General features: G+C 40.6%; 1 protein-coding gene and 1 long non-coding RNA gene across 3 annotated transcripts in view; both read left to right on the forward strand.

Annotated features, from left to right (window-relative positions):
- LOC306983571 (alpha-1,6-mannosyl-glycoprotein 2-beta-N-acetylglucosaminyltransferase) overlaps nt 1–9945 on the forward strand; it is a 32508-nt gene extending 22563 nt beyond the window's left edge. The window contains exons 6-8 of one of the 2 annotated variants that reach the window (XM_079584087.1): nt 6595–6701; nt 7756–7919; nt 8042–9945. In XM_079584087.1, coding sequence (XP_079440213.1) covers nt 8157–9401 — 1245 coding nt within the window. In that variant the 5' untranslated portion in view covers nt 6595–6701; nt 7756–7919; nt 8042–8156 and the 3' untranslated portion in view covers nt 9402–9945. Of the gene's footprint in view, nt 1–5982; nt 6053–6107; nt 6702–7755 lie in introns of those variants that run through there. The other variant, XM_079584088.1, reaches the window with a different exon arrangement.
- A 108-nt stretch (nt 9946–10053) lies between these two features.
- Nucleotides 10054–12457, forward strand: LOC307012551. The gene is made up of 2 exons (XR_013800637.1): nt 10054–11647; nt 11688–12457. It is a non-coding gene; the product is annotated as an uncharacterized lncRNA (long non-coding RNA).
- Nucleotides 12458–13172: the final 715 nt, after the last annotated feature.

Raw genomic sequence — 13172 nt, forward strand, 5'->3', positions numbered from 1 at the left:
GGCAACGCTGGAGGGAATGGGGTGCCCGACGGAGCAAGAGGGATGGAGAGATGAGGCGCAGGAAGACCCTGGTGTAGTAGGGCCGGAGGGACAAGGGAGTCCGAGGACTGACGAACCCCAGTGGGGCTAAGGGAACGTGGAGCCAAGGAGACGCTGTAGGATCAGAGGGTCGAGGTTGAGTCAAGGGCTCTGAGGATTTACTTGGATCCAGGCGATCTTCTTGCCAGGACTGATCTGGTGACCAGAAGCTAGACTGTGCATCCATGCAGCGCAGGAGGGTGGAGGGATGAGTAGGGGAGCTGGAGGGGACCAGTGGAGACTGGGCTGACGTACTGGCTAGCTTTGGTAGAGGAGGTGGAAGAGGAAGGCTAGGTAGGAATTCTGGAGACACAGGAAACTCTGGGCTGGGCAGATCCAACGGGGGATCAGGAAACTCTCGGCTGGGCAGATCCAACGGGGGATCAGGAAACTCTGGGCTGGGCAGAACAAGCGGGAGATCAGGAAACTCTGGGCTGGGCAGATCCAGCGGGGGATCAGGAAACTCTGGGCTGGGCAGGACCAGTGGGGGATCAGGAAACTCTGGGCTGGGCAGGATCAGCTGGGGATCAGGAAACTCTGGGCTGGGCAGATCCAGCTGGGGATCAGGAAACTCTGGGCTGGGCAGATCCAGCTGGGGATCAGGAAACTCTGAGCTGGGCAGAACAAGCGGGAGATCAGGAAACTCTGGGCTGGGCAGATCCAGCGGGGGATCAGGAAACTCTGGGCTGGGCAGATCCAGCGGGGGATCAGGAAACTCTGGGCTGGGCAGATCCAGCTGGGGATTAGGAAACTCTGAGCTGGGCAGAACAAGTGGGAGATCAGGAAACTCTGGGCTGGGCAGATCCAGCGGGGGATCAGGAAACTCTGGGCTGGGCAGATCCAGCGGGGGATCAGGAAACTCTGGGCTGGGCAGGATCAGCTGGGGATCAGAAAACTCTGGGCTGGGCAGATCCAGCGGGGGATCAGGAAACTCTGGGCTGGGCAGGATCAGCTGGGGATCAGAAAACTCTGGGCTGGGCAGATCCAGCGGGGGATCAGGAAACTCTGAGCTGGGCAGAACAAGCGGGAGATCAGGAAACTCTGGGCTGGGCAGATCCAGCGGGGGATCAGGAAACTCTGGGCTGGGCAGATCCAGCGGGGGATCAGGAAACTCTGGGCTGGGCAGGATCAGCTGGGGATCAGGAAACTCTGGGCTGGGCAGATCCAGCTGGGGATTAGGAAACTCTGAGCTGGGCAGAACAAGTGGGAGATCAGGAAACTCTGGGCTGGGCAGATCCAGCGGGGGATCAGGAAACTCTGGGCTGGGCAGATCCAGCGGGGGATCAGGAAACTCTGGGCTGGGCAGGATCAGCTGGGGATCAGAAAACTCTGGGCTGGGCAGATCCAGCGGGGGATCAGGAAACTCTGGGCTGGGCAGATCCAGCTGGGGATCAGGAAACTCTGAGCTGGGCAGAACAAGCGGGAGATCAGGAAACTCTGGGCTGGGCAGATCCAGCGGGGGATCAGGAAACTCTGGGCTGGGCAGATCCAGCGGGGGATCAGGAAACTCTGGGCTGGGCAGATCCAGCGGGGGATCAGGAAACTCTGAGCTGGGCAGGACCAGTGGGGGAACAGGAAACTCTGGGCTGGGCAGGACCAGTGGGGGATCGGGAAACTCTAGGCTGGGCAGATCCAGCTGGGGATCAGGACACTCTGGGCTGGGCAAGACCATGCGGGGGATCGGGAAACTCTGGGCTGGGCAGAACCAGCGGGAGATCAGGAAACTCTGAGCTGGGCAGGACCAGTGGGGGAACAGGAAACTCTGAGCTGGGCAGGACCAGTGGGGGAACAGGAAACTCTGGGCTGGGCAGGACCAGTGGGGGATCGGGAAACTCTAGGCTGGGCAGATCCAGCTGGGGATCAGGACACTCTGGGCTGGGCAAGACCATGCGGGGGATTGGGAAACTCTGGGCTGGGCAGGATCAGCGGGGGATCAGGAAACTCTGAGCTGGGCAGGACAAACGGGGGATCAGGAAACTCTGGGCTGGGCAGGACCAGTGGGGGATCGGGAAACTCTAGGCTGGGCAGATCCAGCTGGGGATCAGGACACTCTGGGCTAGGCAAGACCATGCGGGGGATCGGGAAACTCTGGGCTGGGCAGGACAAACGGGGGATCAGGAAACTCTGGGCTGGGCAGATCCAGCGGGGGATCAGGAAACTCTGGGCTGGGCAGGATCAGCGGGGGATCAGGAAACTCTGGGCTGGGCAGGACAAACGGGGGATCAGGAAACTCTGGGTGGGCAGATCCAGCGGGGGATCGGGAAACTCTGAGCTGGGCAGGACCAGGGGGGAAAGGGAAACATCCTCTTTAAACTCATCCATACAATAAATGTCCACAGAGATCGGGTCCAGCATTACCTCGACTGCATTAGTGTGAGCAGGGCTCCACTGCATGCTCTCAAACTCCAAGAGCAGCCACACGGGAACGGCCGATGTAGCCGACACACACACCGGGTCAGACTCTCTGGAAGGCTCGGGCTTCCATCTCGCGGTGGGCTCATGCGTAATCTAAACCATTCCTTTCTGACAACCTTGTGTAGTGTGACAACATGCCCCGCTTTAGGGATGCTTTAGGTGTTTAATGAAGCAACAATGGCTTAAATGCTCAAGTTTTTAAAGCTTTAAACCTTGTGTCTTTACAATAAATGATATACTTTCAAAATGTTTGTAAAATGTGTGACAACTTACCCCGGTCTCCATTATGAAGAAATTAATTCATTTCATTGCCCTTTTGTTTTGGTATTAAATGCTGTAATGAAAGGATTTATCACACTAGTGCATCACTAATGAGTGTAGCGTGATTTCGTTAAATGTGGGGACATTGTCATCGTCGTCATTATCCTCATCATATTATTATTATTATTCAATTTCTCTTTGTTTTTGTGGTAACCTGGCAGCCAAGTGTGATCTCCACCCAAACACTGCATCGCTAACACTGACTCTCTCGGATGTTAGTCGTTGTTGTCGTAGTGTGGCTTCATGCGATACGTAATTGGCCTATTACATAAGCACACGCACAACTGTCATCCTCTGACACTCGTGCTTCATCAGTTTATGTCCCAACCCTGGGGAATTCACACTGATTTAACCGTGTTTCCTTTTGTTTTCACATCCCACAGTCTTCCTCGCTGATGCATACTGCCGTTTCAGAGCTGTGATTGAGAACAGATGTGTTGGCCTCTCGTGGCAAGACTCAGAGATTCCTGTGCGCCTAAGAAAACCCTCACACACACTACTATTGCAAAACCTGACATCCTTTATTACACGTAAATCAATGCAAATGTCCAGTAATGTCACACCACATGAGCTGAACACCTAAACTTAGTTCCATAATTGCATCAAAGGCTGTATTGCATTTCTTTCCATTATTGCTTCTGTTTTTGATGATTAGTAGCAGTACAATTATCTCTCTGAAACATCAGATTAAAGCCAGTGTTGTCTATAAATCTTCTCGGCTCCTCAAAACAACACGGAATTGCAATAAAATATTTTAATGACTGATATTTGGCACTTTTTTTGTGCTGCCGTCTTTTTTTTGGAACATGTGAAGTTTGTTCAACAGTGATCTTAACTAAAACCAAAACCTCAAAAAATAACCTTTTTTTTTGTTACTTGAAATAAAATGTACAAAAAGATACATTGTATTTCAGCTTGTTGTCAAGGCAAGATTTCTTATTTGCATTTTGTTAAATTTGATGAACTAAAATAACAGACCAAAACTGAAATAAAAATTACTAAAAAACAAAATTACTAAAACTTTAACTTAAATTAAAATGAATTCAAAATATGAATGAAAACTATAATAATATCTCAAATCAATAGCTGTAAAATAATATCATTGCAAAGTACAAAACGAATTATACGTTATGCAACAATCAGAAAGCATTTTATTATTTAATTAAAGCTCATAAAGGGCAACATTGCATATTGAATATCATTGCATTATGTAACACTCTAAGTAAAGATTTGTAAAGTGATGTTTTTAATCAAATCCACCCACATAACTGTGAACAATACTCTCCTGTCTGACATGCTATGAAATGTCTTGCCAGAATTTTGCATGAATTCTTAGACTTGCGCCTCATAAAAAAAATGTTAATTTCAACATTCTACAGTACTTTGCAACTACATGTCAACTAACTGTTAGTAGACTGTTATGTTGGGCTATAGGGTTAGTAGAATACGTTGACATGTACTTGCAAAGGCTATGTTCAGACTGCAGGCAAAAGTGTCTCAAATCTGATTTTTTAAATGTGTGAGAGAGACTGAAGCCTAGCGAACAGAGATGACGTCCCCTCCAAAGACCCGTGAGCAGGAAACAATAACTAACACTATTAGTTATGGAGCCATCCGCACCATTGTTTCACATTGCTGTAAACAGAATGTTAATCGTTACGAATTGAGCTAATATGGACTAGACCGTCCGAAAGAGAAAAACAAAACGGGTGAACACTCGGGAGATAAGATAAGTCTGAGGAAAACGGATTGTGCACTGAGCTGGTCTGAGGAAAACATGCCGTGTGAGGAATAAAACAATCTTTGGATGTCAGGCCTTGAATCCAACCAGAATCAATCCAACTTTTGTGCAGTGTTGAGTTCAACACACAGGGGTCAAATAAATGTCAATGATCTAATAAAATCCACACTGTGCTTTACTGCACAATGTTTTCATCACTTACCAACACATATAGATGAATAGGCGCTTCATAGGGGTTTCCCATCATATGCATTCAGTTTTAATTAGGCAAAATACATTTTTATCAATCAAATAGCTTGTAAACAAACTTAGAAAATTTAAATAACCCATTAAACATGAAAGTATGCAAACATTCCAGGCATTAGAACCTTTTTGGCATGAAGTGTTCTTTGGAATTGAGTCAAGAACATTAGAATTCTATTTAGAAAATTCTCAGAGTGAGTTTCAGCAGCAGATGCATAATATTATATAATTATAGCAGTAAAATGATCTCTCTGAAACCATCAGATTAAAGCCAGTGTCTATAAATCTTCTCGGCTCCAAAACAACACAGAATTGCAATAAAATATTTGAATGACTGATATTTGGCACTTTTTTTATTAATTTCTATAATTCTTTATAAGGTTCTATATCATTTCTCCGTATATAGAACCTTTTTGGCATGAAGTGTTCTTTAGAATTGAGTCAAGAACCCTAGAATTGTATTTAGAACCTCATTAAACTTTTTTTTTCTCCGAGTGAGTTTTAGCAGCAGATGCATAATATTCACAAAGCTTTTCACGTGGCTTTCTTGCGCAACAAGCGGATGAGTGTGTCCATGCTTTGCAATTGATTAGTTCTGCATTGTGTTTCCTCAGAAAGAAAGCAAGCACACGCTGTTTAATAGTGCAGAAAGTCTTAAGACTCTTTTGTAGAAGTCTTAAAGGGTTTCGTGTCTTTATGACCCTTTGTAAACTTTTTAAAAGAAGTCGCTGCTAAAGATCACATCTATGCGAAACTCTTTCAAAATCAAAAGTGTCCTTAAAACAAGTAAAATCTGACGTCTGAAAGAAGCTTTTGCTTTGACTGTTGGGAAAGCCTGTCTCTGATCACATCTTGTGTGTTTATATCAACCCTCACAACCAAATTAACTCAGGCCTGTTACACAACAGTGTGACCTTTGATTTAAGGCATGAATATCCTGGCATCTGTGTTAAGTTCAATAGACGAGTGTTTATAAGAACTGCACTTCCACCCGATAATTAAAAAACCTCAGTCTATTGGTTTAATGGGCGAAACCATTTCAATATGGGCGAAATATTGCAAATATTAAGTTCCCTTATGCAATATATTTTATTTGATTGTTCTTGTCCAAAACTCTCATTTATACACTGAACGGTAAAGCAAATGCATGCAACAAACATCAATTAATCGTGATTTCTGAATTAATAGTGATTTCTGAATTAGTGATTTCTGAATTAATAGTGATTTCTGAATTAGTGATTTCTGAATTAAAAGGTGATTTCTGAATTAATAGTGATTTCTGAATTAATAGTGATTTCTGAATTAATAGTGGCACCAAACAGAATTGAACAAACAACTAAAAGATGTTTGTTCGTAAAAACTCTGAATGTTGGATTGACAAAGGCTTGCAACTCTATTTATTTGAAATATGACGGTTCTTTACTTAATGTTTTAGACTTTGCCAATAGGGGGAGTCAGTCTGAATTTTTTAATGGAAGTTTATGAGATTTTACTAAACATTTCAATGTGTTAGTTGCAGGGAAATGACACACTTAATCTGCATGTAAAGTATATTATTCAAATGCATATTCAACTGTTATTATAATGTATCACCATGAATGTTATTTTTAAAGCTCAACACCTGATTGGTGCTGAACGGACCTGTTGGCTTCTTGCTCAGTGACAACATGATTGAATCACACAGTATTTATGTCAAGCAAAGCTATTGGGTTTCATGAGTTCAGTTTTTTCTGAAAGATAAGTGACGTAAGAAATGGGTTGAACACATAATATGATGCTCTTCTTTTGCCATCTAGAGGTGATCTGAATAATCAACAAAAGCTGCACGGCTGGTTCCACAAGTTTAACACAAGCCTTTCCTGCTAAACAAATCCTGGTTTCTATATCTCTGGACACAAAAGGGGTTTGTGTGTTTTGTCTTTATATTTTATTCTCATGTAAAGGTTGAAGAACATCCCATGGATTTAGTATTTCATTTACACTTATAGTATATATGTGTGTCTAAAGTTATCACTTCAATGGTGTAATCAATAGTGTGTGTGTATTGTTTTTTTATTAATCCTAATAAATCTGTATAAAATGTAAATATGAAATTGTATATAAACACACACACACACACACACACACACACACACACACACACTCATTCACACGTACACACACACACACACACACTCATTCACACGTACATGCACACACACACATACATACATATACATATACATATACATACATACATATATACATAGCCTACATACATACATATATATACACACACACATATGTTCACACACACACACACACACACACACACACACACACACACACACACACACACACACACACACACACACACATATTTACACACACACACACACACACTCATTCACACACACACACACTCATTCACACACACACACACACACACACACACACACACACACACACACACACACACTCATTCACACACACACACACACACACACACACACACACACACACACACACACACACACACACACACACACACACACACATATACATACATACATAAATACATACATATATACATAGCCTACATACATATATACACACTCAAACACACACACACACACACACACACACACACACACACACACACACACACACACACACACACACACACACACACACACACACACACACACATATATATATGTTCACACACACACACACACACACACACACACACACACACATATATATTCACACACACACACACACACACACACACACACACACACACACACACTTGTTAAAAATAACAAGTCTGCATTTTATTATTTTTATTTAGGCTATATATTTTTATTTTCTAAATTATAATATAACAATCATCACTTGGTTAGGAATATAAACTTGAAAGAATAGCATAATATATAAACGGATATTATTTCTATATTTAAACTAACAGTGTAAAGCAGATCTCCAGTTCGTCCTCAGCAGAGTTGCAGTGAGCGAGCGAGGAGGAGCGATCACGTGCTCCTGTTGACTGCAAGTACACGTCAGCGCTAAAGACCTCCTCGTTCTCACATCACTTTCTCTTCCTGTTTCCAACTTTTGTTGCACATGACACTTTATCAGGGTGAGTAGCTCGCGCTTTACAAACAACGACATTTGCGACACACATTATCACTATCGCGCGCTTCGCTTTATGAGTCGCGCGCGTTCAGGTGACAAAACTCATTCATGAACTTCTCTTGACAGAGCGATGTCCGTGTTTCACCTGTGAACTTGAAGATGCCCGGATCGTGCCCACAACAGACGTGTAACCGCAGTACATGACCCACAGTTTGCTTTCCATGCTGCCTTGACATTGAAAATGAGATTACGGTTGTTGAAGAAGAACTTTATTGTGTGCCTGGTCATTTTAATTGTCTTTATAATGTTGTTTTATTCCTTTAAACGGACTAAAGAGGACACAAACGTGGAGGTGACTGTAAAAGACAGCACTCAGGCTGCTGTGCTAATGGAGAAATTTGAGTACAGCAACATCCCGGATATGAGGAAGTCCATCTATGACAGCAACTACAAGCAGTTTATTCACAACGGAGACAAGTTTCCATTGGAGCCGGAGATGGTGGTCGTCGTGCAAGTCCACAATCGTCCGGCGTACCTCCAAATGCTCATACAATCCCTGGAGAAAGTCGTCGACATACAAAACACGCTTCTGATATTCAGCCACGACTATTTCTCAGAGGAAATCTCTGATATGGTCAAGGGGATCGCTTTCTGTAGGGTCCTCCAGATCTATTTTCCGTACAGCACTCAGGTGTATCCCAACGAGTTCCCGGGACAAGATCCGGGAGATTGTCCGAGAGACATTTCAAAGGAGGACGCCATTAAAAAGGGATGTTTGAACGCGGAGCACCCGGATTCGTACGGACACTACAGGGAAGCGTCCATCACTCAGACCAAACACCACTGGTGGTGGAAACTGCATTTTGTGTTCGAGAGAGTGCGGGTTCTCCTGGGATACAACGGATACGTCGTGTTCGTCGAGGAAGACAACTATCTTCTCCCGGATTTCCACACGTACTTCAAATCCATGACCGAGCTTAAAAAAACCAGTTGCGGGGATTGCGACGTCCTCGCGTTAGGAAACCACAACGGTTTATCCGGATTTCACGAGTTCTCCAGCAAAACCGAGACGGCGGCATGGCTGTCCACCAAGCACAACATAGGAATGGGAATCTCCAGAGAGCTCTACTATAAACTGATGGGATGCAATAACGCGTACTGCACCTATGATGATTATAACTGGGACTGGACCCTCCAGAACTTGTCTGGTACGTGCATCTCTAAACCCCTCAAGGTCCTGGTGGCTCGCGGAAGCCGGGTCCTTCACACGGGCGACTGCGGCCTGCATCAGAAGGAGAAATGCCGGCCCGAGATGGCTCAGGAGAGCGTGGATTCGGCACTTAAAGAGGCGCGTTCGGCACTTTTCCCTCCTGCGCTCACACTGACGGACCACGGGCCGGTGGAGCATCAACCGCACCAGAAGAACGGAGGCTGGGGGGACGTCCGCGACCACACGCTGTGCATCAACTACGCTGCTCGGCTCTGAGCTGGACGCTTCGTTGTGTGCCGGTCTGAGTATCAGGGTTACATGTTGCAGGTTAAACAGGTTGCTTTCACCAAAAATGTGAGATATCATGGTGTGTGTGTGTGTCTGTGTGTGTGTGTGCAAAAGGAAAAATCTCTTTGAAAGAAGAAACAGGTCAACTTTTCACCCCAAAATCAATCGCTTCTGCATGTTTTACTGTTTTGTTTTTGTAATATTGAAAATTCCCAAATTCACATACTTTTTTTCTTCTTTTTTTTTTGGTATAGGATTTACAAATGTCACTTAGAAAGTGCACAGTGCATCAACTTAAAAAAATGTATAATAATAATATTAATATACAAATATTTGCGAAAGGAAAAATGTTGATGCATCTCATGAAAAAAAAAAAAAATGTTTTAGGTCAACTTTTCACCCCAAAATCAATCGCTTCTGCATGTTTTACTGTTTAAAAAAAAAAAAAAAAAAAAAATTTTTAATTCCCATACTGGGAATTATAACTGGGTTATAGGATTTACAAATTTCACTCAGAAATTGCACAATGCATCAACTTAAAAAAAAAAAAAAAAAATATATATATATATATATATATATATATATATTAATATATATATATAAAAAAATATTTGCAAAAGGAAAAATGTTGATGCATCTGAAAAAAAAAAAAAAAATAGGTTGACTTTTCACCCCAAAATCAATTGCTTGTGAATGTTTTATATACCACTTTAAAATCCGGTGTTTTTCCCATACTGAAAAAAATAGTACAGGACTTGCACTTTTCACTCCGAAATTCCAGTAACAATTCACATTAAGGTTAACATCTACATGAATTAACATGAACTAAGAACACTTCTACAGCATTTATTAATCTTAGTTAATGTTAATTTCAACATTTACTAATACATTATTCAAATCAAATGTTGTATTTGTTAACATTAGTTAATGCACTGTGAACTAACATGAACAAACAATGAACAGCTGTATTATTATTAACTAGGAGTAACAAAGATTTAAAAATAGTGTATGTAATGTATTGCTCATTGTTAGTTAATACATTAACTCATGTTAACTAATGAGACCTTATTGTAAAGTTTTACTGAAATTGCTAGTAAATTTCACAAATAATTACAAAGAAACTGATTTAAACATGATATTTTTAAGTAAAAAGATGTATTTACAACTTTTTTTCCCCAGTGCATCAACTTTTTAATGTTTTAATTGGCATTGAAGAACTATGTATAAACACTTTACAATTATAATAATGGGGCTTAACTGTGTTGAAAATAATGTCGCAACACTACAATATATACGGCACTGCAAAAACTGACTTCATGTTCGTGAATATTGGATAATAATAATATAAAACATCTCTCTTATTGATCCATTTGACTTTGTGGTGAAAAGTGAGCTGGATATGTTTCATCATGAGGCCACGACTTTAAATATTACAATATTACTGACACTATTACAAATTGTCATGAGGTTTAAGTTGCAAAAAAAATGTGCATGCATATTGTGTATTGCAATTGCATGCATTTTAATCATTGTTTTCCATCACAAATCATAAACCTTCCAGTGAACTATTGTTTTGTTGTTCGAATGTAACATTCCTTTTGTCTTCCGTTCCTGTTTTCTATATATATATATATATATTTTTAACATCGGGACATATTTTGGCGATATATTTTAGATGTGTGACTTTTATGATTCAGTGATGAATTGTAACGTGCCTTACAAACACTCTTTAATTTGCATAATTTGCATTCGTGGTTTCCTCCTGTCCTTTCTAATCTGGGTTAGTTTCTCTTCACAGACAATCATTTGATCATTTCTTCTTTTTCTGACGTCAAGCTACTTTGTTGCCTTTGCATTGTGTTTAATATCTTGGGTAAATCTACATAGATGACCGTGCAGAAATGTTGCTCAATTTAATGCGCGGTTTCACAGACTAGGTTTAGATTAAGCCGGGATTAGACATTAGTTCAGTTAGGATGTTTAAGAAAAAAAACCGACAAAACAATGACACTGACATATATCCCAGTGCCAGTTGCTTTCTGTTAAACAGCATTTTAGTCTGAGACTATAAGCCTCGTCTGTGTAACTGGCAATTAATCTGATATTTGCATCTAAAACTGAATAATGCAGTTAAACCGGTTTGGCTCCAGACTTTTATCCTGCAAGAGTCGTTTTATTTCCTCCGCATTTAAAGGGACAGTTCACCCAAAAACTTTTTTTTTTTTTTTTTTCAAGTTTGTTCCAAACCTGTTTGAGCTTCTTCTTCTTTTTCAGGTTGTTTCTGTATGAGTTTCTTTCTTCTGCTGAACATAAGAAGATATTTTGAAGAATGTTCAGTTTTGGACCCCATTGACTTCCATATATGGAGAAAAAAAAAAAAAAAACTATGGAAGTCAAAGGTGCCCCACAAATGTTTCTTATAAACATATCATATCATAAATGATGACAGAATTAAACAATTTGGGTGAATTTTTTGGGTCGAAGCAACACAAACTTTCCTGGAACGGTTAATAAGTTGTGAACTGTTGACATGCATCCAAAGATATTCACCTTTGTGCGTCGCTTGGACAGTTTTCAATTGGTACAAAGGTGTTTTGCTTTTTTCTGCTGACCTTGTCTGTGTGTTTCCTCGGTTTCCTTTCTGGGATTTCCGTTATACGGGAAAAGCTGACATGCTCAAAAGAGTTGCCAAATGTTTGTTTTTGTTTTTTTCCAGTGGGAATTGATCTGAGATTCATGCATTCTTGTGTTATTGAGCGTGTACTGAAGTGTGTATTGCTGACTGTTTTTCTTTTGTACGGGTAAGAGAATGATGCAGATATGTTTGTAAGTCTTTTGTTTTCCTAAAACGAATCATAATGCTATCTCTAAAAGCCATATTCATTTTTGATCTTTTAGCTTTGAGCCAAAGCATCATGAGTAGCCGGTCAGGAGTTTAAATGCCGTGTATTTCTGTTTTCTCTGATGTAATAAATTTATGAATAAGGGTTACTACTTTTGATGACTTTCTGTTTCCAAAACAAAAATTAAAAAACTTAAAAGTTTGTATATAATTTTTGTGTAATATGTACGGGTGAAACTGGAAAAATTAGAATATGATGCAAAAGTTCATTTATTTCAGTAATTCAACTTAAAAGGTGAAACTAATATATTATATAGACTCATTACATGCAAAGTGAAATATTTCAAGCCTTTATTTGTTATAATTGTGATGATTATGGCTTACAGCTTATGAAAACCCCAAATTCAAAATTAGAATATTGTGAAAAGGTTTTCATAAGCTTTCATAATCATCAAAATTATAACAAATAAAGGCTTGAAATATCTCACTTTGCACTTTCTCTATATAATATATTAGTTTCACCTTTTAAGGTGAATTACTGAAATAAATGATTTTTTTTTTGCTTGATATAATTTTTTTTTTAGTTTCACATACACATCCATATATTATTTATTTATAATATACTGAACGTTTTTTTAATGAGGAATAAAAATGTTAACAGGTTTAATTATATGTGCTTGACTTATTGTTCAGGCACTGACAGTACAGGAAAATAATTCATAAGAATTGTATAAATATTTTATCAGACTTTCAGATGATGTTGTTTCTGAGGAAGGAGTCGGTTCAAAGTGAATCAAATGAGAACAATACATTTTCCTTTTGAAATTATATATATTTCATCAGGATGTGTTTTCACTGTGTGTGTAACTGTAATCTCAGGGAACGGATACACAAGCTGGATCTCAGATAATAAACCT

This window comes from Phoxinus phoxinus, assembly GCF_949152265.1.
Source record: "Phoxinus phoxinus genome assembly, chromosome: 16".
NCBI lineage: Eukaryota > Metazoa > Chordata > Actinopteri > Cypriniformes > Leuciscidae > Phoxinus > Phoxinus phoxinus.